The sequence below is a fragment of the Rosa chinensis genome, chromosome 6 (assembly GCF_002994745.2).
Source record: "Rosa chinensis cultivar Old Blush chromosome 6, RchiOBHm-V2, whole genome shotgun sequence".
NCBI lineage: Eukaryota > Viridiplantae > Streptophyta > Magnoliopsida > Rosales > Rosaceae > Rosa > Rosa chinensis.
The window spans coordinates 47,142,535-47,165,702 of record NC_037093.1 but is presented as its reverse complement, the minus strand read 5'-3'; the positions used below and the strand labels follow the sequence as shown (position 1 = coordinate 47,165,702).

Sequence of the window (23,168 nt, the reverse complement as noted above, 5' to 3'; positions counted from 1 at the left end):
TCTGGACTTGTTTTGGACTTTTTCTCCCTTAAATCTTTCCATAGCGTTATCTTTAACCTCCTCCCCTTGATTTTCTCTTGATTTTCATGACAAAATGCAGATTTTATTCTCTAATTTCAGCCAACATATCTTGAGGGAATTAAGGAACGAATCTGGACTTGTTTTGAGCCTTTTCTTGTTGCACAATCTCATGAAACTCTCCCAAGATTTTCTCAACGTAATCTCCTTGATTTTTCACATTATCTCCATCATTTCTCATGCAAAAATCATATTTAATCTCCCATAATATCTCCCACGTCATCTTCAAGCCACGTGGTCTCCTAATGCCTTCAGGTTTCCTAGCCTCATCAGGATTCATGCGTTGACTGGGATTCCTAGTTGGACCAGGAAAACTCCATTTCTTCATTTCAGCTCATTTCCTTGTCATTTATTCCAATGTACCTAGAAAATAGAAACTAAATTAAAAATGATTTATTTAAGGAAATAACTAAGTAAAATATGAGGAAATAATTATTAAAACGTCGCATAAAAATGCTCCTATCACCGACAGAAAACCCATATCTACTCCATCACCAACAGTCACCACTGCCACGCCGTCGAAGACAGCTCTGCTGCCGGCAAACACCACAGAGCCTCCGCTGAAGCTATCGACCTTAGCAAGGACGTTGGCTTGACCAACGAACCCATGACTCAAAGGGACGCCACCAGCAGCAAGACAAGCAGCAGAAAAGCCACCAACCCCAGCAAAATCGCCGCTACTATCAAAAGTCCACCATCCTTCAATCAGCCGGTCGTAGCTGTTCCATTCGATCCGACAAGAAACACCAACACCACACCGATTAGAAGCCGCTACCATAGCCAACAAACCAATTGAGAATTCAGCCGAAGCCTCACCAACAGACTCGTAGACATCAGCAAACACCACCCTCTAGATGGCTAGAGCGATAACTACCGAGAAGGAAGAGCAGAAATAGAAATTAGATCCAAGATCAGATTAGTGCACGAAGAAGCCAATTGAGGAAAACCCCATCACTTGTATCATCAAAATTACCAGAGAAAGAGGAAACTCCAACCTCCCTGGCTAAAATACCAGTGCCACCACCGCAGGGAAACCCTAGCAGAGAAGCTGTCGACTCACCCGTCCCTTTTCATGCATTTGTTGTAAGCCTGGAACCAATTTATTCAGTTTTTATTTTCAATTTTGAATTTATTTAGTTAGGGTTTGATGGACTTAAAAAGTCATTTTTGCCCTCATATGCATTACACGTGATCAGAATTGACGGCACCATGACGAAAAATTGACATAAGTGCTACGTTGACAAGAAATTATAAGTCCAAGTACCAGATTGATAAGTTTTAAAGTTCAGGTATTACTTTGACAGTCCTCAAAGTGTCCATATACTGTTGGTGCAATTTTCCCTTCAAATTAATAAGTTACGAAACGACACGTAGTATGTAAAATCATATATGAAAATTTAATAAGATTCCATAAAGATAAAAAGTGATTTGTGCATGTAGACTCAAAAAATCTCATCTAATAATATAATAAAATTTCTTCAATCATTAAAATTATAATTTTGTCTATAAAATTATATTTAGAGTTAGTAATATAATTAAGGGGAAATTCATTATAGCTAAAAACACTTATAATTTTGAAATATACAAATTCAAAATAATAAAATATATTATAGTCTATAATTTAGACTTCGAATGATTGAACTTGGAAAATTATAGACCTTAGTACCTTCCAAAAGGTCTAAAAATGTAGAGTATGATCTATTTCAGATCTTAACAATTAGAGATGGCCTTAGAAACAATGGCCACGGTAATACAGTGCCCAAAAGGTCAAAATTGCCGTGATAGCTTCATTGATGAAGACGGGCGATAAAGTGTATGTAGGACAAGCGCAAACCCTCCAGTAATCAGCCCTCATATTGGAATGGGTTATATTGTATAAGGGTATGAAAACATTATGTAGTCCTATGCAAGGACTTAAATATCGAAAATATCGCCGAAATATCGGCGATATTTCGTTTTTTTTAGGAGACGATATATCTTTTGCCTACCAAGTAAATTTCGTGCGAGATTTTCGAAATTTCCCCAAATTTTGGAAAATATAAAAAATTTAGCGATTTTTCGCGAGATATCGTGAGATTTCCGTATCCAACTCCCATTTCTCTCCCATGCAAAGTCAACCCACGTCCCCACCACGTGGCCAATTAATATTCAGACTAAAATTTCAATCAAAAAGCAAATAGAAGTCACCAAGATTTGAACCTTGGTCACCTATTGACCAACTCGGCTGCACCTGCACTTGACTCATATTTGCAACATTTTAATATATATTCTTTCCCTACGAATCTGAAAGTTTAGGTAAATGTCCAATTAATAACCAACTTACAAGCAAGGTTTTAAATTTCTCCGAAACTGCTGAAATTTCCGTAATTTTGAAGTACCAAAACGAAATTCATATGCTATATCATTTCCGTCGGAAGTTTCCCGAAATTTTCCGAAATTTTCCGTACATTTCCATGAAATTCTTAATTTCCGAAATATCTACACACACAATATATATTTAAAAATTCACACCGAAATTTTGTCTGAAATTTCTCTAAAATTTCTGTTAAATTTTTATGTCACCTACAATGAATTTTTACTTCATACTTTTATAGAGAAAATATGAAATTTTGAATTTTTTTTTTTTTTTTTGCAATTAAGTTGAATACAACAAAAAACCTTTTTGTTTTTATCTGCTATAAAGTTGAATGCTCCAACCCTAACATGATTTTCTTTTTGCTTCATCTCAAATATTGTATGCTTCATACACTGTAACATCATATTAGGTAATTCCACAATATTCGATATATGGATTGCGTGTGGAAAGGGAACAACTCGTACACATACAATAACCATGTGATGAAGTACGAGAATCATTTCCAAAATTCACGTACTTGAGAGCAGTATTGTGTGATACTAAATGAAAGCAGTTCAACTAGCTAGATCGAACCACATCGTAGTAGCTTTTATATTCCTTTTGTTGTACTTGTCATTTTCATTCACGGAGTTTTGGTTTTACGTACCCCGCCCCGCCCCCTTGTAATTTTCTAATTATTAAAAAAAGTAAGTCATATTTACATTATCAATATACAACACATTATCAATACACATAGATACACATTATCGTACTAGTTAATTACTCGTCCGTATAAAATCTCATAATTTTATTATAAATGTATAATTTTATAGATGTTACATTGTAAATAGGTTTATTATAGGTTAGTTTAGTCTATGTAAAAGTTTCATTCAAAAATATCATTTTATAAATGCAATTAATTTGATTTCTTTATTTTTAACCGAAATTTCCACCGAAATCGAAACTTTCTCCGAAATTTCCTTAAATTTGAAGTACCGAAATCGAAACCGAAACCGAAATTTGAAACCTTGCTTACAAGTTACAACCAATCAATATATATATATATATATATATATATATATATATTCCTTAGTATTTACCAACTTCAAATTTTCACTTCTATAAATAGGGAAAATTATACAATGTGTTAACGTATGACATGCATACAATTGCCTTAAAAGTGATAAAATGAGTCATCAAAATAGTAATATTAGTCTTCAAAGTATTAACATGAGTCCTTAAAGTGGTAAATTTTCTTAGTTACCACATGAGTCCTCAAAATAGTAATATTAATCCTCAAAGTGGTAACATGAGTCCTTAAAGTGGTAAATTTTCTTAGTTGACCATATAAGTCCTGAAAATAGTAATGTTAGTCCTCAAAGTGATAACATGAGTCCTTAGAGGGGTAAAAATAATTGATGTATGAGAAATGTTAACATACGATAGCTTTACCCCTATAAATAGTTTAAAATTTGATTCACTTCTTACATCGAATGAAACAACAAGTTTCTTTTTTTACTTCTTTCTCCCATTACTTTCTTCTTCAATCCTTCTTATGCTTCTTTTTAGTATTTGGTGAACCAAAATTAGATGTTTATTTAAAAATTTTTAAGAGTTGTCGGCGATTGAGCATTTATTGTTTCATCTTAAATTATTACAGCTCACTATATAACAATGTTTAATCAAGATTTTCTTTTCATATATAATAGATAATTAATAAAACAAACATATCCAAAATTTCACTTAAAATTTCCATATTTTTCTTCAAATTTCCATCATTTTTCTTGATTATTTACCGAAATCGAAATATCCACCATATTTCTGTCGAAATTTCCGTTTTCAGAACCATCGATATTTTCTCAACACTCGATATTTCGATAATTGGTGCTATGATCTTGAATTTTTCTTTGAATATTTGGTTCTCGGTTGCAAATGATTTAAAATTCAAAGTTAAAGTTAACGAAGACCATAACAAGTCGAGAACAAAATAAATAATAAAAACAAAATTCCTCTGGTCTTACAGGTCAAATTTAATGAAAATTATTTTATACACTGAAGGTGTAAATAACTCAACACTTTATTTATAAATAATATTTTTATTCTTTGAAACGATAATTAATATTTTTATTAATAAGTGTATTTAATATAACCTAACCATCCATTAATATTTAATATAATCTAACCATCCATTTAAATTCTCTCTCAAATTTAAATACAGGGGATTATCTGATCTAGAAACCTAACAGATTGTTAAACTGTATGTAAATGACAGTTAGCAGAGGCTCCACAGACACAAATGCCGAAACCAGAAAAAGAAAAATAGTCTCCATCTTTCCGTCCCCATTAATTTTGCCAGGAAGAAAAGAACCAAGCAATTCCAATGGGCCCATAGTAGAAAGAACAAAAAAAAAAAAAAAAAAAAACAGCTAGAAGCACCATCATCTTCATCCAAAAGCAGATGGGATTACTGTTATGTGTCTCAGAGGCTGTGAAACACCGGTGCCTCCGGCATGCTGCACAAACTCAGCCGGCGAGAATGTGCTTCCATGGCAGACACACACGATGCTGATCTCCGACTGGGAGTATCTGTACAAGAATCCATGAACCGTTTTCCCATTGGGTCCATTTCCGGTGGTGGATACGTACGGCATTTGTGGTTTGGAAGGGCTCTTCTGGGTGTTTTTGGTTTGAGGTTTTGGACGCTCCGTCTTGGTTTCCTTGGGTGGAGTAGGAGGACGTTGTTTTGAAAACGGAACCGGTTCTGTAATTTCCGGTGCGGGTTCTTCTTTGGGTTGAACTTGAACCACCAAATTTTCATTACCTCGGGAATTAGGTTCGATCGAGTGAGAGGTAACTGTGTGGTCAGACTGGGCTTTGTTCTTCTTCCTAATCGAACCATTCAAACGGCTTGAATGGCTTCTAGTATCACTGCTCCCACCTAAAAATATTGAAAACCCAAAAATCAGAAGAAGATTTAACAAAATAATCAAATTTGGGGATACAAATAGATTAGATATGAGATATATATACCTTCATGAGAACCTGCACTGCAATGTTCTGAAACAGTAGAGGAGCTACAAATTGGGGACCCATTATTCAACGACGCCGTTTTGCCACTCTGCTCCGGGTTGCACCCATTATTCCCCAAATCATGATTTGCCTGAAACTGCCTGTAACCCCCGCCGCCGCCACCGTTGGGCGCCCAACACGGCACCACACAAGGATAAGCGAACCCGTTCGGGTACGGAACGAACTGGACGGGCGCGTACGGGTACTGCACCGGTCCAACCTGGTAATGGTGGTGCTCCGCCTCGCCGTTACTCAAATTCAAATTCACATTCATAACGTTAACGCCGTTATCGCCTTGAGATAGCACAACATTCGTTGCGTCCACACTCTTCTCTTTCTTTCTCGCCGGCGATTGTTGCTGTTCTCCTATTTGGGCTCGCGTTTTCTTCTCTTCTCGCTTCCTCTTCGCCTCCTGCCTCCGCTGCGCCTGAATCTCCCTTTTCGCCTGCGGATCCACAACCGCGCTCTCCGGCTCGGAAAAGGCCGCCGGCGACGCCATGCTGCTGGATCTTACAACCGCCGCCGTCTGGATTTCGTCTCCTCCGTTGAGTTTCGGTTTTCTGAAACTCACGCCTCCGATTGACAAGCCTAAATCCAGCTCAATCTCCTCCTCTTTCATCCCTCGCTCGGAAACCTCCACCATTGTTGCAGAGCTCAGTAATTCAATTCGTATTAGGAAAGGAAAATGCGAAATCTGAAGCTCGAAGTAGTCGTAGTGAAATTTGAAGAAGAAGGCTCTTGTTCGTTTCAAAATTGATTAGGGTTTGGTATCAGATCTTTTGTAGGGAAGAGGAGACGAAGGGAGGGCGGGTGCCACGTGTTGTGATAATAGAAGGGAGGAAGGCGGTACCTGACACGTAAGACGTTGGGGGATGTAAATAGGGGATGGGATTAACACTAATCCAGAATAATCGCGGCTTAAGAGCCTGGTAATTCGTTGATTTAGCGGGAAACAAACTCTGTTTAAGTGCACCGCGGCCCACGCTGGAAGGTTGAGAGCGCGCCACGTGGGGCACGTGCATGAAGAGCTTAGGAGATGGACACGTGTTTGACTGTAGAGAGACAGCTGGACCTGTCTTACAGGCTGGTAGCGGGAACGGACGCGTGGGGGTGGTGAGATTTCGCTGTTATCCCGCGAATCTCTACCGTCGTTTTCAACTTTACGAATCCCTAGTGACGGAGGATACGTAGCCGCCTTTGACTGGTGACACGTGGGAAGCCGTACGTTAGGGTGGGGCCTGCTTTCTCGCGAAGCAACGGGAATCGTTGGATGAAATGTGGCGAGCTATTGAGCTTGACAGCTCAGCGTCGGATCTGCAGCTTTTACTGGAGGAGATGATTTGACGTGTCGACGTGTCTTTGAGAATGTGGTCAGGGACACGTGGTCCGAGGCCTATGGATAAGTACACGTGGTGGCGTTTCGGGAGGCCACATTACGGGAAGGAGATATGTTTTGTGGCGCATGGACCAAATTTGAAAGGGCTGTGACCGAAGCAACCGGTTATTAGGACGATGCATGCCTAGCACGTGTCAGTTGTTAGGGTTTATATTTTCTGACAGGCTATAATAGAAGATTGCTGATGGATTTGTTTTGTTTGTGTAAAAGTTTGTTCTAAAAAGTCCTTTTTGGGTTTTTTACTAATAATGATTGTGTCTTCTGCAAGTTAAATGGGTGGGTGTAGAAAATCTTAATACTGTTCTTGTTGTGTACACCGTAGCTCATTTATCATCTTGGGCAGGTAGCCTACTTCTCCTAGTAACCACTGTTCTCAAATCAACGACCACAATCACCTCATGTAACACTATCCGTCCATTCCATTTTCTTGGGACTTAATCCCTCCCAAACCATTTTCTTTATATCAAGTATCACAGCACCAAGCCAACACAACCGTCTTTACTATCAAAATTCATCTTAGAACAAGGTGGACTGCCGCAAGGCTACAATGGATGAACTCCATCGGCAACTTTGCTTATTGACGGGTGACATTGGTGTCGGGAACTCACAGCTGGTCAAGCACCATTTCATCCAGCTAGTCACTTTTCTCCATGAAAGACTGCAATAAGGTTTAATGCCAGACTAGCCAACCAACCAAGCTGAAAATCTCCAACTCCGTTGATTGATCATCAAGGTATAGGTCAGTGATTGATCACAAATTAAAATTTGTGAGAAGACTGTAAAATCGACGCAACGCAAAATCATAATATTAATTTGTAAAAATCATCACTATTTAGTATGGAAGTTTTTGCATCGTCATTAAAATTCCTGTTCAAGATTTGTTCACTTCTGTTTTGACAAAAACATACACATTTTTTTTTCACTCCAAAATGACTTTGTCTTGATGAAGTACTAGTAACCATGTCGTCTTACTAAACCCGAGGTCATGAACATAGATGAAAAGTACATTAAGATTTTACTCATTCGCTTCTCCATGCTACAAGATGCTTGTATATTGATCAAAGAAAAGAAAAAGAAATGCAGTAAGCAAGCACAATGGTATGAGATTCAAAATCTAGACAGGCATCCTCATTACGAGCTGACCTTGTACATAACTGCAAAACAAATATATGTAACAAATGGTTAAGGGCAGTTTGCGATAGTGACAAGAACATGATTGTACCATTAGCACATCATCATGCTTAAGTGCAGTGGCGGAGCTAAAATACAAGATCGATGCCAAGATGCAATGTGGTTTTAGATATTTTTGTAATCATTTAAAGTAATGTTTAAAAATGTTAACCAATTCAATGGAGCCTAAATAGGGGCTTGGAGGGGCGAAAGTTGGCCACCTCAGGCCCAAACATGGCTCGGCCACTGCTGATGTGGTGAGTCTTCTCAATTGTACGAAACGATGTATCAAAAACATTAAAGCAAGTTACCTCTTTATGTAATAGTAACAAAAGTCTGCTAAGATGAATGTTTGAACAATTTCACAGATCAAGGCAGCCAAAATCCACGAATAACCACTCCCAACCAAGAATAGATATTTGCCTTTAGTTTCGTAGATCTGCATGGAAATCACAAATTGCCTTTAGTTCCGATACATTCTAAATTGACCAACTGTAATTGCAAATTTCACACAGAGCTCTAAGTCAGCTTGGGTAAAGCCATAACTAACCATAATGATCCAATGAGCACAAGCAAAGAATCTTGAAATACCCAATGCAAATACATAATGGGAGGTAAATGGTTCAATCATCTGCAAAAGGCAGCATAATCAGACGAAAATAGAGATCAAACCACTGTGGTTAGTAATTAGTAGTGGTGATAATAGTTTTTTTTTTTTCCTAATTACCTTTGCATTCTGCATCAAACGAAGCTGTGGCAGTACTGAAACAGCTTCTATGTACCCACCAAATGCCCAAAGAACTCTAGTAATACGACTACTCAGCATGTATGGGTGGAAAAGCAGGGCAAGGATAGCAGCAGGCACCACCTGCAATTCAAATGGATCAATAGGGGTATGTGAGTGTGTGTGTGTGTGTGTAGTTTTGTATGAGGGTATAGCAATAGTAAGCACATTTTCTGAAGCAACATTGTAAGACATAGTTCTGTTTCCAGCTGAGTAAACCATCCAATATCTTGTGTGTTTTTCATAATAGGGGTATTAAGAATGAATTCCTACGCAGTTTATATTAACATAAAGGACTGTTTGGTAAGAGTGATTTCAGATCTAGGGATCTGGTTAACATTGCATGGTAAAAGAAGGAAGAAGAAAAAAAAAAAAAGAGATTCAAATAACTTGGTCAATTCCAAATGACTCATTGTATATAGTCATTTCAAATCCAATTCAGTGATACTGTAGGTGAATTCCAAATACCCATAGTATCTAGTTATTTCATATGTGCTGAAATGCATCATATGATTGTATCAAGTCTCCTATAGTCTTGTTTTAATAGATTCCTTTATCCCAATGAATCCTAATTAACATACCAAAATTCTTTTGCTAATAAATGATCATATGCTGGCCTTTTATGTCCAATGCAGTCACCTGAAAATTCTAAGGTCCACTGGACGCTGTCTCAAACAGGAACTCTTTTACTGGAATTTGATTATTTTGTTCAAATGATTTCAACATATTTGACCAAGCATGCGTGCATTGATGAAGAGCAATCAGAATATGATTTGCAAATACATTTACATTCACAATTTTACATAACACAGCAACACCCAGAACCGCTCTGTAAGAGGGAGACAAGTAAAAACGTTAAATACTTCTATCAATAACAAACAGCATCAGTGAAAGATCTTTACCACAAAATATAAGCGAAAGTTGTCGAGTTCCTTTATGTAGGTTGACTTCAGTTTGAACCGTATCATAAAAATGAGCCAAGCTGTTGAAATGAGAGTAGCAAAATCTAGCACAGTGTGCACATCAGCCTCCATGATGGTACTGCAAACCAATCTTACTGCTACAAAGGCAGCTGTGAGTTCTTGAGTCTTTAGGGAAAGACCTGAGTTGGCAATAGAAACCTCATTAACATAAACTCTTCAATACTGTATAACCATGTTCTAAGATAAGAACTGCTAAATCGAATATGCCAATAACCAAATGTCTATGAAATGTTTACCTGGAATGCTAAATATATTCAAAATTGGATAATGTTAGGCTTATCAAATTCTGCCATTCACTTTTGGTGATCAAATGTTATGGCCGTGTGTCGTTTACAAAACATATGCCCACTTCAGAGGGTATCCATTTGATTAATTAACATGTTGCGACACATAATTTGGTAAATAAATTTGGTAAGTCGAACATTGTTTTTGAATTATTCATCTCTATAACAACTGATTATGACTAGTTGGAGTTTCATCTACTGTTTCAACATAGATTACATTGATAATTTGATAATGGATCCACATTCATGCACAATTACAAAATCACCGGCCAAACCAGAACATGTCTATGGAGATTATAATGTATTGAAGGCAAATTCATGTGGAAAGAAACGGCTATGATCGATCCTATGATCATGTCATTAAATTATACTACCCTCTCCAGTCCTAAAAATTTCCATATACTTATCACAACCGATCACAGTAACAAGAATGCTTCGAAAAACAAAGAATTATGAGTTAGTGATTAAGAAAGATATATACCAGAGCAGGTCTTTTGGGTTGTGAGCTTGTATATGAGGACGATGATCCCCAGAAAATGAATGGCTTCAGAGGCAATGAAAAAATGGTCATGATTCTTGACCCAAAACTTCAGTGCCACCAAACCACACAGCGCAAGAAAGGCTCCAAGAAAGATCTTGACTTTCATTGACTGCCTCCTCACCCATTGAAACAGAACATTCACTGAAGCGTTCCTCCTCCTCCCCATGGTATCAGCTCTGCTCCCGAATCGCACCCGATCGATGCCCCGAAGAGAAAAGTGAAAGGAAGAGAGCACAATTGGAATGGGAAAACAAACAAGAACAAAAAAATCTGCGTTCTGTTCTGTTTTGGTTTGTGTTTCGTTTGGAGATTAAAGAGAGTGTGAGCGTTTCGACGGGCAATTGGGCATGCAATTGGTCGCGTACGATATGGCATTTATGTTGTTGGCAATAGGAGGACCAATGGGGGATGGACACGTTGAATTTTAATTAAGGACAAAATTCATTGTTTCTTTGAGGAGCAAGGACAATGGATTTGGATTTCCGGAGTTAGTGATTTCCCTTTTCTGAGGTTGCTGGATTTGTTATGGAATCCTTGGTTTTGGCCTTGGGTTGATCTGTCTACAACTTCCCTCTTAAAAGGTTGAAAAACATATAAAGGATTTTTTAATTTTAATTATTATTTTTTTTTTTAGGGGAGTCGAACTCCTAATTTAGCATGTAATTCTAATGCACTTCCCAACTTCTCCCCTCCCCTCCTCATCCCTTAGCTAGGCTAACCCGAAGAGCATACAAAAAGCATTTTTTGATCAAAGATTATTATCATAGTGAAATTTTAACTCTTTTTCTAAAAAAAAACAATAATCTTGTTGATTTATACTGAATGGTGTATAATTATAATTTGATTTAAATTTAAGAGTGGAGAATAAGAAGAAAAATAAATTTATTCGAACTGCTTCATTGTTATTCACTGTTGTATCTAAATCCGAAGACAGTTGAGTACGATTGAGTATAAAATCAAGAGTGATTTACCAATAAGGTAAACTACCCCAGCTCAATACCCATGAGCAAAGACGGTTGCTTGAAAAACCTTGCAATCTATTTAAGTGTTCCCTAGCATGAAATTAACACTAAAGTTTACGTTAATTATAAAATTGCCACTATATCTTTTATTTGATCGGTTTATGAAATTGCCATCTCCGTTCAATTAACAAAAAAGAAAAAAAAAGAAACAAAAAACTTTGTGAGTCATTTTTCATTACTGTGGCTCAACCATTTCTGTTACAGTAATTATTGGTTGGTTCTCAATTAATCTTAATTGATAATCAATTCTTTGATTCTCTCTCTACTTTATAGTCATGGTATATGTAACTCCCAGACTTGTACTTGGACATAAATTAGTCTAGATTCATCTTGTTTCAGTATACTAGAATAGTATTGTACTACCATAATCAACCCTATAAAGAGAGTCATGCTTTTGTACATAACATACAAGTTGAATACAAAATCTCATTTACCATTTCAACATGGTATCAGAGCTTTTGACTATGTGACCTCAAACCAGTTCACCCACTCACAACCTTTTGATTAGGGTCATTTTCTTTCAACGTGTCTTTTATTAAAAGTCAACACATCATTGTTTTGCTTCTTGTTGTTTTACCATGGACAATAGGGCGTGCAAATATTGTCATCAGCCAGGTCAATTTCTATTAGATTGTCCAAAAAGGGTTTGGAAAGATTAATCTAGCTTCAATTCTCATTCTGTTGCTGTTGCTACTAATCAATGTTCAAATGTGGATTATCTTAATCTTTCAGAGTCTTCCAACATCTATTTTTCTGTGAGTTATTTAAAATCTATTTAAAAAAAGGTTCTTTTTAATTGTAGTACATCTCCACCTTCTGCCATGTCAACTACCTCAGTTAACTCTTCTTGGTTTTTTGATTATACATGTTGTAATCACATGACATCCGACCCAACCATTTTTAGTCCCAAACAATATACTTCTCATGTGCCAAACATTCATACAGCTGATGGTTCTAATATGTCTATTACCCACAATGGCACTATTTTCACTTATAATTTATCACTTTTTGACACTTACTTAATTCCCAAACTTACGTTAAATCTCCTCTCTGTTGGTCAAATATGTGATCTTGGTCTTGATGTCATCTTTTCTCGTTCTGGTTGTCGTGTGTAGGATCCACAGACAGGGTAGGTCTTTGCGATCAGGCGTAAGATTGGACGGTTGCATGTTTGAGCTCATTAGTCTTTACATTGCATCAGAATTTTCATCTTGCATTGCTGCTTCCGCCACTTCTACTCCTTCTCATCATCTTTAATTAGCAGTCTCATTTGGGTCATGATTCTCTTGGTCGTATACGTATTGTGATTTTCAATGGTCAGTTAGGTCATGTTACTGTTAAAGATGTTGATCACTTATCTTGTCAACTTGCAAAACAAACTGCTTTGCCATTTGATAATAATGTTTCTGTTTCATCTGCACCTTTTGATTTAATCCATTTAGATATACGGGGGCCATCTCCTACTGTTACAATGGGGGATCAAGATACTTTGTCATATTTGTTGATGATTACTCCTGGTTCACTTGGTTGTAACTTTTGCAAAATCGCTCTGAATTACCTCAGATTTATTATAATTTTGCTCCAATGATGCAAACTCAACTTTCTCGGTCCATTAAAGTATTTCGAACTGACAATGTCATGGATATAAGAGTGTAGAATTTTCAATATTCATTCCAAAGAATGCACTATTTGTCATTGCTTTTGTCCTAGAACTTCTCAACAAAATGGGCGCGTCGAGTGTAAACATAGACATCTATTAGAAACAATTCATGGTCTCCTTATTTCCGCTTCTTGTCCTGAATGTTTCTGGGGTGAAGCCGTTCTCACTACTGTTTAGTGTTTACATAATCGACCATGAGCCATCTCCTTAAATTGGAAATCAATCTCCATTTGGTTTTGCGTGCTTTGTCCTTCTCCAACCTCATGAACGTAAAAAATTAGAATCCAGAGCCCGTCTTTGTTGTTTTCTTAATTATAGGATTAAGCATAAATGCTATAGGTGTTGGGATCCTTTCTCTAATCGTCTTTGTGTCTCTCATCATGTTGTCTTTTGGGAAAATAAAATGTTCTCCTCATTGTCCCAGTTCCACTTACCCTATTCCAATACTTCATCATTTTTTACGAATTGTTCGTTTGCCTTGTTTCCTAGTGATGTCACTACAGGTTCTTCCATTGATGTCCCTATCGCTAATCATGCTTATCTTACTGCCTGGCCTCAAGGTTCTGCTTCATCTGGTGATCCTCACATTGCCTCTGACACTTCTTTAGCTTCTCCTTCTACTGATTTATCTATTAATGATTCTTTTGAGTCATCTGTTGATGATTCTTCCAGTTCCTTCTCTTCTAAGGATGACCCACCTCCTCGTCATTCTACTCAGGTAAGACAACCATTGATGTAGGACGAGAATGTGCCCAGTTTAGCCAGAAAACCATAAAAGCAAAGAAGCGGCGTAGAATCAAGAAGAGTGATTGGAAAATAGGTAACTCACGCGTAATGAGATTATTAGCCGCTGGAATATTCAAGAAGATTTGGTTTTGGACCTTTCGAGTTTCTCGTGCGAAAAGTCAGGTTTTGATTTTGAATCAGATTTGACTAACTTTTGGCCAGAATGTCCGTTTGAAATGCATGATACCTTTCCAGAATGGGAACGACGAGATCTTCAAGACTCACTTTAGTGAGCCCTATCAGATTTAAGCCAAAATGTAGCGTCTTAATTATCCGATTCGTGATTTAATATTTTTATGTTAGTTTTACATTCTTTTTATTTTAGGTTTTCTAGTTTATTTTGGATTTGTTTTGTTTTAATCCGTGGGCTTTAGGGTTTCATTGTTAGTCGCCCTAGGGTTTCTTTTCCCATATATAAGCAACCTTAAACGGCTGCAGAACTATCTTTTATCATATTATCAATCAAAATTGAGAGTTTTCTCTTTTATCTCTGGTAGACTCCAGAATCTTTGTTTTAGGTTTATTGCTTGTAAACCTAGGGTTACTTCCGCCCGCGTCAACCATCCACTATTCTTGAGGATTTTCATTGTTATTCTGCTATTCTTCCCTTATATGAGCCTCAGGCCTACCGTGAAGCTAGCTTGTTCTATCCCTATTTGGCAGTAAGAATTACAGGCATTCGAGAAAACTCACACATGGGATTTGCTTGATCTTCCACTTGGCAAGTCTGTTATGGGTTATATAAATGGATACACAAAATAAAGACTCACTCTGATGGCTCTATTGAAAGATAAAAGACTTGATTGGTTGCCAAAATATTCACACAAGAGTACGGTATTGACTATGAGGAGACTTTCGTACCTTGTCATGTCTTGAATTTTGGATAAAAAATTCAAAATCCGAAACGCGATAACTCAACCATTCGCTCAGAAATACGTAGAAACTTTTCCAATTTAAACTAAACAACAAAATAACCAAGCTCAAAAATGTCAATGCCGACGTTTTCTCTAGAGTCACATATTATGTCATCAAGTGTTTACACAACTCAAAAGTATCCAAGTAAATGTAAACGCTCATCAGGAATATACTAAAAACAGCAGTAAATAAAATAAACAAAATAGGTTCTAAACCTAATACTGTTGCAACAATGAGCTGCGCTTCAACCCTGGTTACCCTAACCTGCAGGAGAAATCCATACACCATGGATAGTGCACCAGGTTGCAACAACAAACCCGGTAAGCTTTTTAAGCTCATATGAGTAAACTCAAATATAATGACTCAACCAACGCATGCTTATAATTTCTCAACTCATGAGGTAAATTAAAGCAACAACATTTAACTCCACAAAACACAACCGAACTTACAATCACACAAGGTAAAAATTTGTAATCTCTGCATAAAAACTTTAGTTCAGGAGATCACCTAAAGTCACACAATTCAAATCATAGCAACTCCTGCATATAGTTTAGTTCAGGAGATCACCTAAAATCACACAATTCAAAACCATAGTAATCCCTGCATATAATTTAGTTCAAGAGATTATATTAAAATCAAACGAACAAAATCATAGTAATCTATGCATATAGTTTAGTTCAGGAGTTTACATTAAAATCAAATGAAAGAAATCATAGTAATCCCTGCATAGAAAATTTAGTTCAGGAGATTACATTAAAATCAAACATAAGAAGGGAAAAAAGAAAATAAATAAGGAAATCAAACAACTCACGCTAAAGCCACGAAATCACCCCTTCAACTCCATTCAAAATGATCCCACAAAATGACTCGTTTTCAAAACTCGATATCCTTGCCTCTTAAAGGTAACATACATCACTAAAGTGATAAAATTATATTATTTTCAACTCACAATTTAATATGAAATCAAGTCCCTCCTCAGACAATTAAAAGAAAGAATACGCCCCAAACTTGTTAGGTCTATAATTACCTAGTAATTATTCCCCTAATATTACACTTTTTCTTAACCTTTGTGTTTATTTATATATATTTATTATATTTTCCTTATCATGCTAGGAAATGATGGAGAACCTTGGAAATGCACTAAAAAGTCAATCTTAGCACATTTTCCTACTTCGTCTAGGAGAATCCGAGCTAAGCAAGGAAGGAGGAGTGGAAGACTGACCAAATGAACTCCAAATGAGTAGAAACTTTTCAGATCCATTCTAGACATCCTAAGGATCAGTTTTTATGCATAGTGAAAGAGCTATTTTGGAATGGAAGGCTTTCAAAAGATTGGTCCGATTTTCTGACTAAAAGACAAAAAAGGTAAAACCGGACCCGTACAGATTCCGGCAATATTGCAGGCCAAAACACGATGAACTAAGCTCTGAAATTTTACCATGATGATCTACACTTATCTAGAAACATTTGGTATGAAGAAGTTGAAGGCCAATTCTGAAGTCTCGGTGGAGATTCAATTGAAGGAAGAAAGGAGAAGAAAGTGCGCAAACAGACAAAAAATGGGTCAACGGAGGTCAACGCCGAATTCCAACCATTTCCAGCCAAGGACATATGTGGAGGGCATAGAACAGCTCTTGACTAGGGTCAGAGATTTTAGGTGAGAAGACTTTAGGTGTAGGTTGTTTTGAAATTCAAAATTTGAAAGATGACAAGTGGTCACCCTCTTACATCTTACACATTTGTCTCACAATGACCCTTATACCCTTACTTTTTCTCCTCCACTAAAATATCTATGGGCTTTCTAGGTTATTTCTATGTGGAGTTAAGGACTAGATCCACATTTTGTGCTTACATATTTGTCATTCACATCTAGCCCTTCATTTCCTTTGATCTCCGCCCTCCATTCATCACTTTTGGCCTATAAAAACACTCTCCCCTCATTTGGACGTTTTTCATGTATTCCTTCATCCATTTCATCTCCTTTCTCTCTCCATTTCCTCTGTATTTTCCATAGTTCTTCATCATGTAGTTTACAGTTCTTAGCTTTTGTATAGAGAAAAGTGTATAGCTTCTTGGGTTTTGTTCTAAAACTGAAGAGTCTATACATCTTTGATCAATCACACCTTAGTTTCATCATCTCAAGCCTTTGTTCTTCAAGTTTCTAAGAGTTTTGTGGACTTGTATGGCAATTTGGGTTTGAGAGAATCAAAATTTCCATACTTTGAAACATCTCTCACTAGTTTTGCATCAAGGGGAGTTAGTTTGGTAACCAACCACTTTCTCTACTCTTCCTCTATTTTGCTTGATGTCATTATGTTTATGGGTTTGATGTATGTAACTATGGGTTATGAGTAGAATAAATTTGGGGCTAGGCCTTAGCCCTAGCCAAACTCATGTATAAAATAATGTGATGCCATGTTTTTGATGAATCTCCATGTTTTGAATCCTTTAGCTAAGCTACTTTAATGCTTTCTTACATGTTTTTTTGGATTTGTCACCTAAAAGCATGTTGTAGGAATTAATGAAATCGGAAACTTAAGCTTGATAATCTTTTGTAACCGAGAAACATGTGTAGCTAATAGGGTGGTGGTCTAGTTTATTCTTACGGGAAGAACTAGATTGCTTGGGTTCCTTACCTTAAAATTAATGCTTGGTGCCATGAGTTTAAGAGTCGAGAGGCCTTAGGCTTTACGGCATCAAAGCCCTTTTATGTTTTAGCGAATGTAAATAGGACTAAGGTTGTGTGATCTAGCTTTGCTCTAGCGATATAGTTAGGTTCCATGATTAGTTGGTATCTCGGTTTCTCTAGCGAAAACCGAGGGGAAATTTATCAAAACATGTTGTCATTTGAAAATGGGTCACATTATATGCATGAGAGAGGCTAGGTGCAAAACCCATGCTCCCATTTATCTCATTTATCAAAATCTCTGTTTTATTTTGTTTTTATTAGCTTAGAATATTTTTGTGCAACTTATTTTACTTTATAGAAATTAAAATCAACCAAGCCGATTCACCACTTTACCATTGTAAATATCATTATTGATAGTTTTGGCTTCCAAACGGCTGAGCCTATTAATTTGTAAAAAGATGGACTCGCATGTGTTTTTCTAGGTTTCTTTTCATGGTGATCTAGTTAGGGTAAAGTTACTCAATTCCTTGGGTACGATACTCTCACTTTTCCTTTACTAAAACTTGACCTCCTATACTTAGGAGTAGGGCACATCATCCATAAATTGCATACACATTCATACTCGTGATGCACCCAACAAAACTCTCTTTTAAAAACTTGTATTCATGAGTTGCAAGTAACCTGCACGTTACCCCCATGACATAGAATGGCAGACATGCAAACTAGAGCTCTAACTGAGTCGTAACCATATCCCGACTAAGGGCATGGTTATGATAACCACCCTCGGTCACTACTGTGACCCTCAGTACAAAGACCAAAACATTTAAAAAGTCACTTAAGACTCAAAATGTTTCACAACCTCGACACTTTCCAAAACAATATAGTTGACTGCAACAAATATTGTTTTTCAAAGCTCAACTCTCTTCTAAAAAACAATATAGAAATCAATTTTGAAATATTATTTTCACCCCTTAAACCACCAACACGATTTAACAAGTAAAACTCTCGAATACGAAACGTCAAAATAAAATTGTTTCCATTCCAAAGCAACCAAAATTTATTCATTTCTTTAGAAAATTAAATCACAACAATAGCAACATCGAACACACAAAACATGTTGATTCCACCTCAATACACAATTTCACCAATACATATATATATATATATATATATATATATTTGAAGTGTGTATATATATATATACACACACACACAGAGTCACCCGCTCAGGAATGCTACTAATACCAACTATAGTTCACACACACACACAAAACCCGTAAAAAATCATTTTTATAATAAAACTTCATTTTACTTACCTATGAACCATTGACGATTAAGTTCATATAATTTAAAATAAATATTTATTTCTGAAAAAGATTTCACAATTTAATAAATAATTTTGAATAATAAAGTAACTCCGTTCATAAATGAACCCCGTGAGATTAACTCACCTCTAAATCCTGCTGGGTCTTCTCTTACAGCCGAGATAAAATACAGAACACACTCCATCAATCACCTAGTAAAATACAATCTCAACTTAGTACACGAATCACTAAGCAATTAAAGTTCGAACCCCCGTTTGAACTAAAACCCTGAAAATAATGCCAATCGAGGCGAAACTTCATCCGAGACCACCCATGGTCTTCGGAATACTTCTACAATAGATATGACAAAACTACAAGTCGATTGAACAGTAGTCGGATCCTTACGGATCGAACAGTCGGATCCTCACAGATTGAAAACCTAGCGAATCGAAAACGCTAAAAACCCTAATATGCTCATACGATCTACAAAAATTACATATCATATATCAAAATGCTCGTATCAACGAGTAGACGGTAAATGAAACATGAAACTGCCAAGACATGGCCGGATGCGCCTCCACGCTCTACCGACAGTGGCTGAGCAAGGGTTTCACACGTCGCCGGCAATCCCCAAATTAGGTGGCGAGACCAATGCCAAAATGTTCATCTCAACATGTACAACAACATTCATAACTAGCACAAAGTCTGAATCAAAGCCATTTGGCTGGAATTTACCTCGAAAGGAAGAAGGCCGAAGAAACCCTAGAAATTTCAATTCCAAAGTTTGATCTCCACACTTTGAATCATTGCAAGCCTCTTGGGGGGTAGCATCTACGTCCTCTAGGCTCCAAGAGCCCTAAAGAAATGTCTCCTGAGGTGGCCAGAATTGGGAGTTCTGAAGGTGACCCCCGCAGCAGCATCGCCACCTCTTTCCGTATTTGCTGCGCCGTCCACAGCTCTAATCGAACGACAAAGTTGCCACAGACTTGGAGAGGGAAGTGCGACGAAGCGAATGGGACTAGTGGGGCATCTAATGGTGGTCGGACGAGGGAGAAAACGTTGATTGAAATTGGCTTCTCGGAAACGGCTCGGGAGAGAGGAGAGAGAATCAATTTCCAAAAATAAAAATTTAGGGTTTTTCTGATTTTTTAGAAAATTTTCATATTTAACCAAAATGAAAACCTTTTCCGATGTCCATAACTTCTTCATACAAATTCTGACTTTCGCGTTCCGCATGTCCCCGAACTCATATTGATGCGCTCTACAAGTTTTGTGAAGAAAGTTTTCAGAGAAACTCAACGAATAAAAAGTCAATCCTTTGACCCCTCGAAAATAAAACGTTTCGAGTAATTATTTGTCCGAAACACTTCCGATCCACCTTCGAACCACCAAAACTTACTAATGAACGCTTTATTAATTAAAGGAAATTCCACAAAATTAATAACGAATTTCCAGGGTCTTACACACCTGTTTCTTGTCTTACTTATGTATGAAGCTTGATTGCTGTTGCTGCTATCTAAAAATGGATATTATTTCAGTTTCTTAACACCATCTGAAATAATATCCATTTTTAGATAGCAGCAACAACAATCAAGCTTCGTACATAAGTAAGACGAGCAACAGGTGTGTAAGAATATCCACTTCAGTTGGTACCATAACTGAGTTCTTAGAGTTTCTGTGCTTTGATAATTCTAAATTAATTGGTGAAACTTTTTTTTTCCAGGTAAAGGCCTACAAAGATCACGAAGCATTAGCTTATGCTTTACAAGACACCAAAACAGCTGAAAAGCAATTTGACAGACTTGTGACTGGCATCCTGATTGTAATTACCGTTATAGTGTGGCTTCTGTTGTTGGAAATTGCGAACACCAAAGTACTTGTTTTACTCTCATCACAGATCGTATTAGCAGCTTTAACGTTTCGAAACACATGCAAGAATATATTTGAAGCTATCGTCTTTGTATTTGTAATACATTCGTTTGATGTTGGTGACCGCTGTGTTGTTGATGACGTTTCGGTAACTTGCCTAACTCTTACTTCATTAGGCTGGGTACTTTAATCAAATTCTATTAGCTAATACCTGGTAACCTGACAGTTGATAGTTGAGGAGATGAACATCTTTACTACAATCTTCTTGAAGTCTAACAATGAGAAGGTATACTATCCGAATTAAGTTTTATCCACAAAAACCATCAGCAATTATTACAGAAGTTCAGATATGAAAGATACTGTGGAGTTCTCGATTGCTTTGACACTTGTGGAGAAGATAGTCAAGCTCAAAGAGAGAATTAAGGAGTGAGTTGCTTGAATCTTTTACTTGTGTGTGTGCGTGCATGCGTGTGAGATCATAAGCGAATTACTGGTTGACCAGTGAGCAATGAATTTGGACTGCTCCTTTGTGTTTACTTTTTAGCAATTTGCTTATGCTTGTTCAGGTATTTGGAGAGGAACCCTCAGTATTGGCATCCAAAGCATAATGTGGCGGTGATGGATTTCGAAGGTGTGAACAAGTTAAAGATGGCAGTGTATTTTCATCACACTATGAACTTTCAAGAATTTGAAGAAAAGAATTTGCGCAGAGCCGAGCTAGTTTTCGAATTGCTGAAAATTCTTGAAGAGCTAAATATCACATACTCTATGCTGCCCCAAGAAGTCCACCTCAAAACTAAATCAGAAGCAATTGCTGCCTAAAGGAGGTATACTATCCGAATGAGGTATACTATGGCCAGAAGATTAGTTGATTAAAAGTTCAAAAGTAAGCTCGCTCAGATTGATGAGGTGACAGCGTGTTACATTACGTACCGTAATTAATTTGTTTTTTCTGTCACGTTAACAATTCTTAGGTTCGCCCCTAGGATGAATGAGCATATTCACTCCCATTGTCGATTAACATATTTTTAGTTAATAAATTTATAATTCAACTGTCTATATCTGAAATTATTCTGTAAAGATCATCTCTGTAAAAAATCAATCGAATCGGAAATCGTTTAATTATCTAATTAAATCAAACAAATGGATGGCTCTAATAACACTTATAACTACTATGATGAACCGTTCATGTATTTCATAGAAATGAATAACTAAAAGGTCTTCAATTTGATTGATTTTTTACAGAGTTAATCTTTATATTACGTTACACAATATGAATGGTTGGATTATAAAATTATAAAGTTATTATGTGTTAATTGCAAGAGAGGGTGAATTTACTTATTCACCCTAGGAGTGAACCTAAGAATTGTTCCTATTAGGAAAGCTATGATTTGAATTTTATAGGAAACTGGTTGCAATCAATCTATGTATAATTTTCTTGAATTGCCTTAATGGAATCAATCATCATAATCGTATAAAAGTGTGCAGGTCGTTAGTTTTATTCATCAACAAAAAGTAGAAGATGACTAGTCATCAAGTCGTTTCATTATATCTTCGCTCTAAGATTAACAATGGATATTATTTCAGATGGCATTAAGAATGCATTTCTTAATGGGGACCTCATTGAAAATGTTTATATGAAACCTCCTCCTAGCTATCATCATCCTCCTAACAAGATTTGCAAACTTTGTCGAGCTTTGTATGGCCTTAAGCAAGCCCCTCGTGCTTGGTTTTCTAAGTTCAGCAATGTTATTGGAGAATATAGTTTCACCTCATGTCCCTATGATTCAACTCTTTTCATTCGTAAGACGAGACAAGGTGTTACTTTTCTTTTACTTTATGTTGATGATATGATAACCCCTGGGGATGATATTTCTCGTATTTCTAATCTTAAAAATTATCTTAGCCAACACTTCAAGATGAAAGATCTTGGCTATCTTAGCTATTTTTTGGTCTCGAAGTCTCATCCCATTCAGATGGTTATGCTCTTTCTCAAGCCAAATATGCATCTGATCTTGTTTCTCGAGTGGGCTTAACAGAAATCTAGTCCACTTGAGACCAATATAAAACTCACTCATGTTAATGGTACTCCACTTGCTGATGCAACCCTGTATCGCCAACTTGTTGGTAGTCTAGTCTATCTCACTGTTACTTGGCTCGACATTGCTTGACTGTTCATATTGTCAGCCAATTTATGTCTACTCCTCGCTCTACTCATTTTGTTGCTGTTTTTTGCATTCTTTGATATATAAAGGGCACTTTATTTCATGGTCTTCATTTTTCTGCTCATTCATCTCTTGAGCTTTCTGCATATTCTGATGTTGATTGGGCAGGTGATCCTAC

At 36.8% G+C, this 23,168-nt stretch overlaps 2 protein-coding genes across 2 annotated transcripts; both read right to left on the bottom strand.

Moving 5' to 3' along the window:
• Nucleotides 1-4,588: 4,588 nt before the first annotated feature.
• LOC112168817 (ninja-family protein AFP4) lies at nt 4,589-6,344 on the bottom strand. The gene is made up of 2 exons (XM_024305733.2): nt 5,444-6,344; nt 4,589-5,351 (listed from the first exon to the last, which is right to left on the bottom strand). The coding sequence occupies exons 1-2, from the start codon at nt 6,123-6,125 to the stop codon at nt 4,858-4,860; spliced, it is 1,176 nt and encodes a 391-aa protein (XP_024161501.1). The 5' UTR covers nt 6,126-6,344; the 3' UTR covers nt 4,589-4,857.
• Nucleotides 6,345-7,686: 1,342 nt separating this feature from the next.
• On the bottom strand, nt 7,687-10,969 carry LOC112168818 (ER lumen protein-retaining receptor erd-2.2). The gene is made up of 6 exons (XM_024305734.2): nt 10,581-10,969; nt 9,735-9,934; nt 8,776-8,916; nt 8,599-8,679; nt 8,360-8,487; nt 7,687-8,032 (listed from the first exon to the last, which is right to left on the bottom strand). Exons 1-6 carry the CDS (start codon nt 10,804-10,806, stop codon nt 7,993-7,995), a joined length of 816 nt encoding a protein of 271 aa, XP_024161502.1. The 5' UTR covers nt 10,807-10,969; the 3' UTR covers nt 7,687-7,992.
• Between the last annotated feature and the right edge of the window lie 12,199 nt (nt 10,970-23,168).

Excerpts from the sequence above, each read along its gene's own strand:
- LOC112168817 (XM_024305733.2), bottom strand. The coding sequence starts at position 6,125 with ATGGTGGAGGTTTCCGAGCGAGGGATGAAAGAGGAGGAGATTGAGCTG. Across the intron at positions 5,352-5,443 it reads CAGTGCAGGTTCTCATGAAG|GTGGGAGCAGTGATACTAGA; the intron begins GTATATATATCT and ends CAATATTTTTAG.
- LOC112168818 (XM_024305734.2), bottom strand. The coding sequence starts at position 10,806 with ATGGGGAGGAGGAGGAACGCTTCAGTGAATGTTCTGTTTCAATGGGTG. Across the intron at positions 9,935-10,580 it reads AACCCAAAAGACCTGCTCTG|GTCTTTCCCTAAAGACTCAA; the intron begins GTATATATCTTT and ends TTGCCAACTCAG. Across the intron at positions 8,033-8,359 it reads TGTTACTATTACATAAAGAG|TTATGTACAAGGTCAGCTCG; the intron begins GTAACTTGCTTT and ends TTTGTTTTGCAG.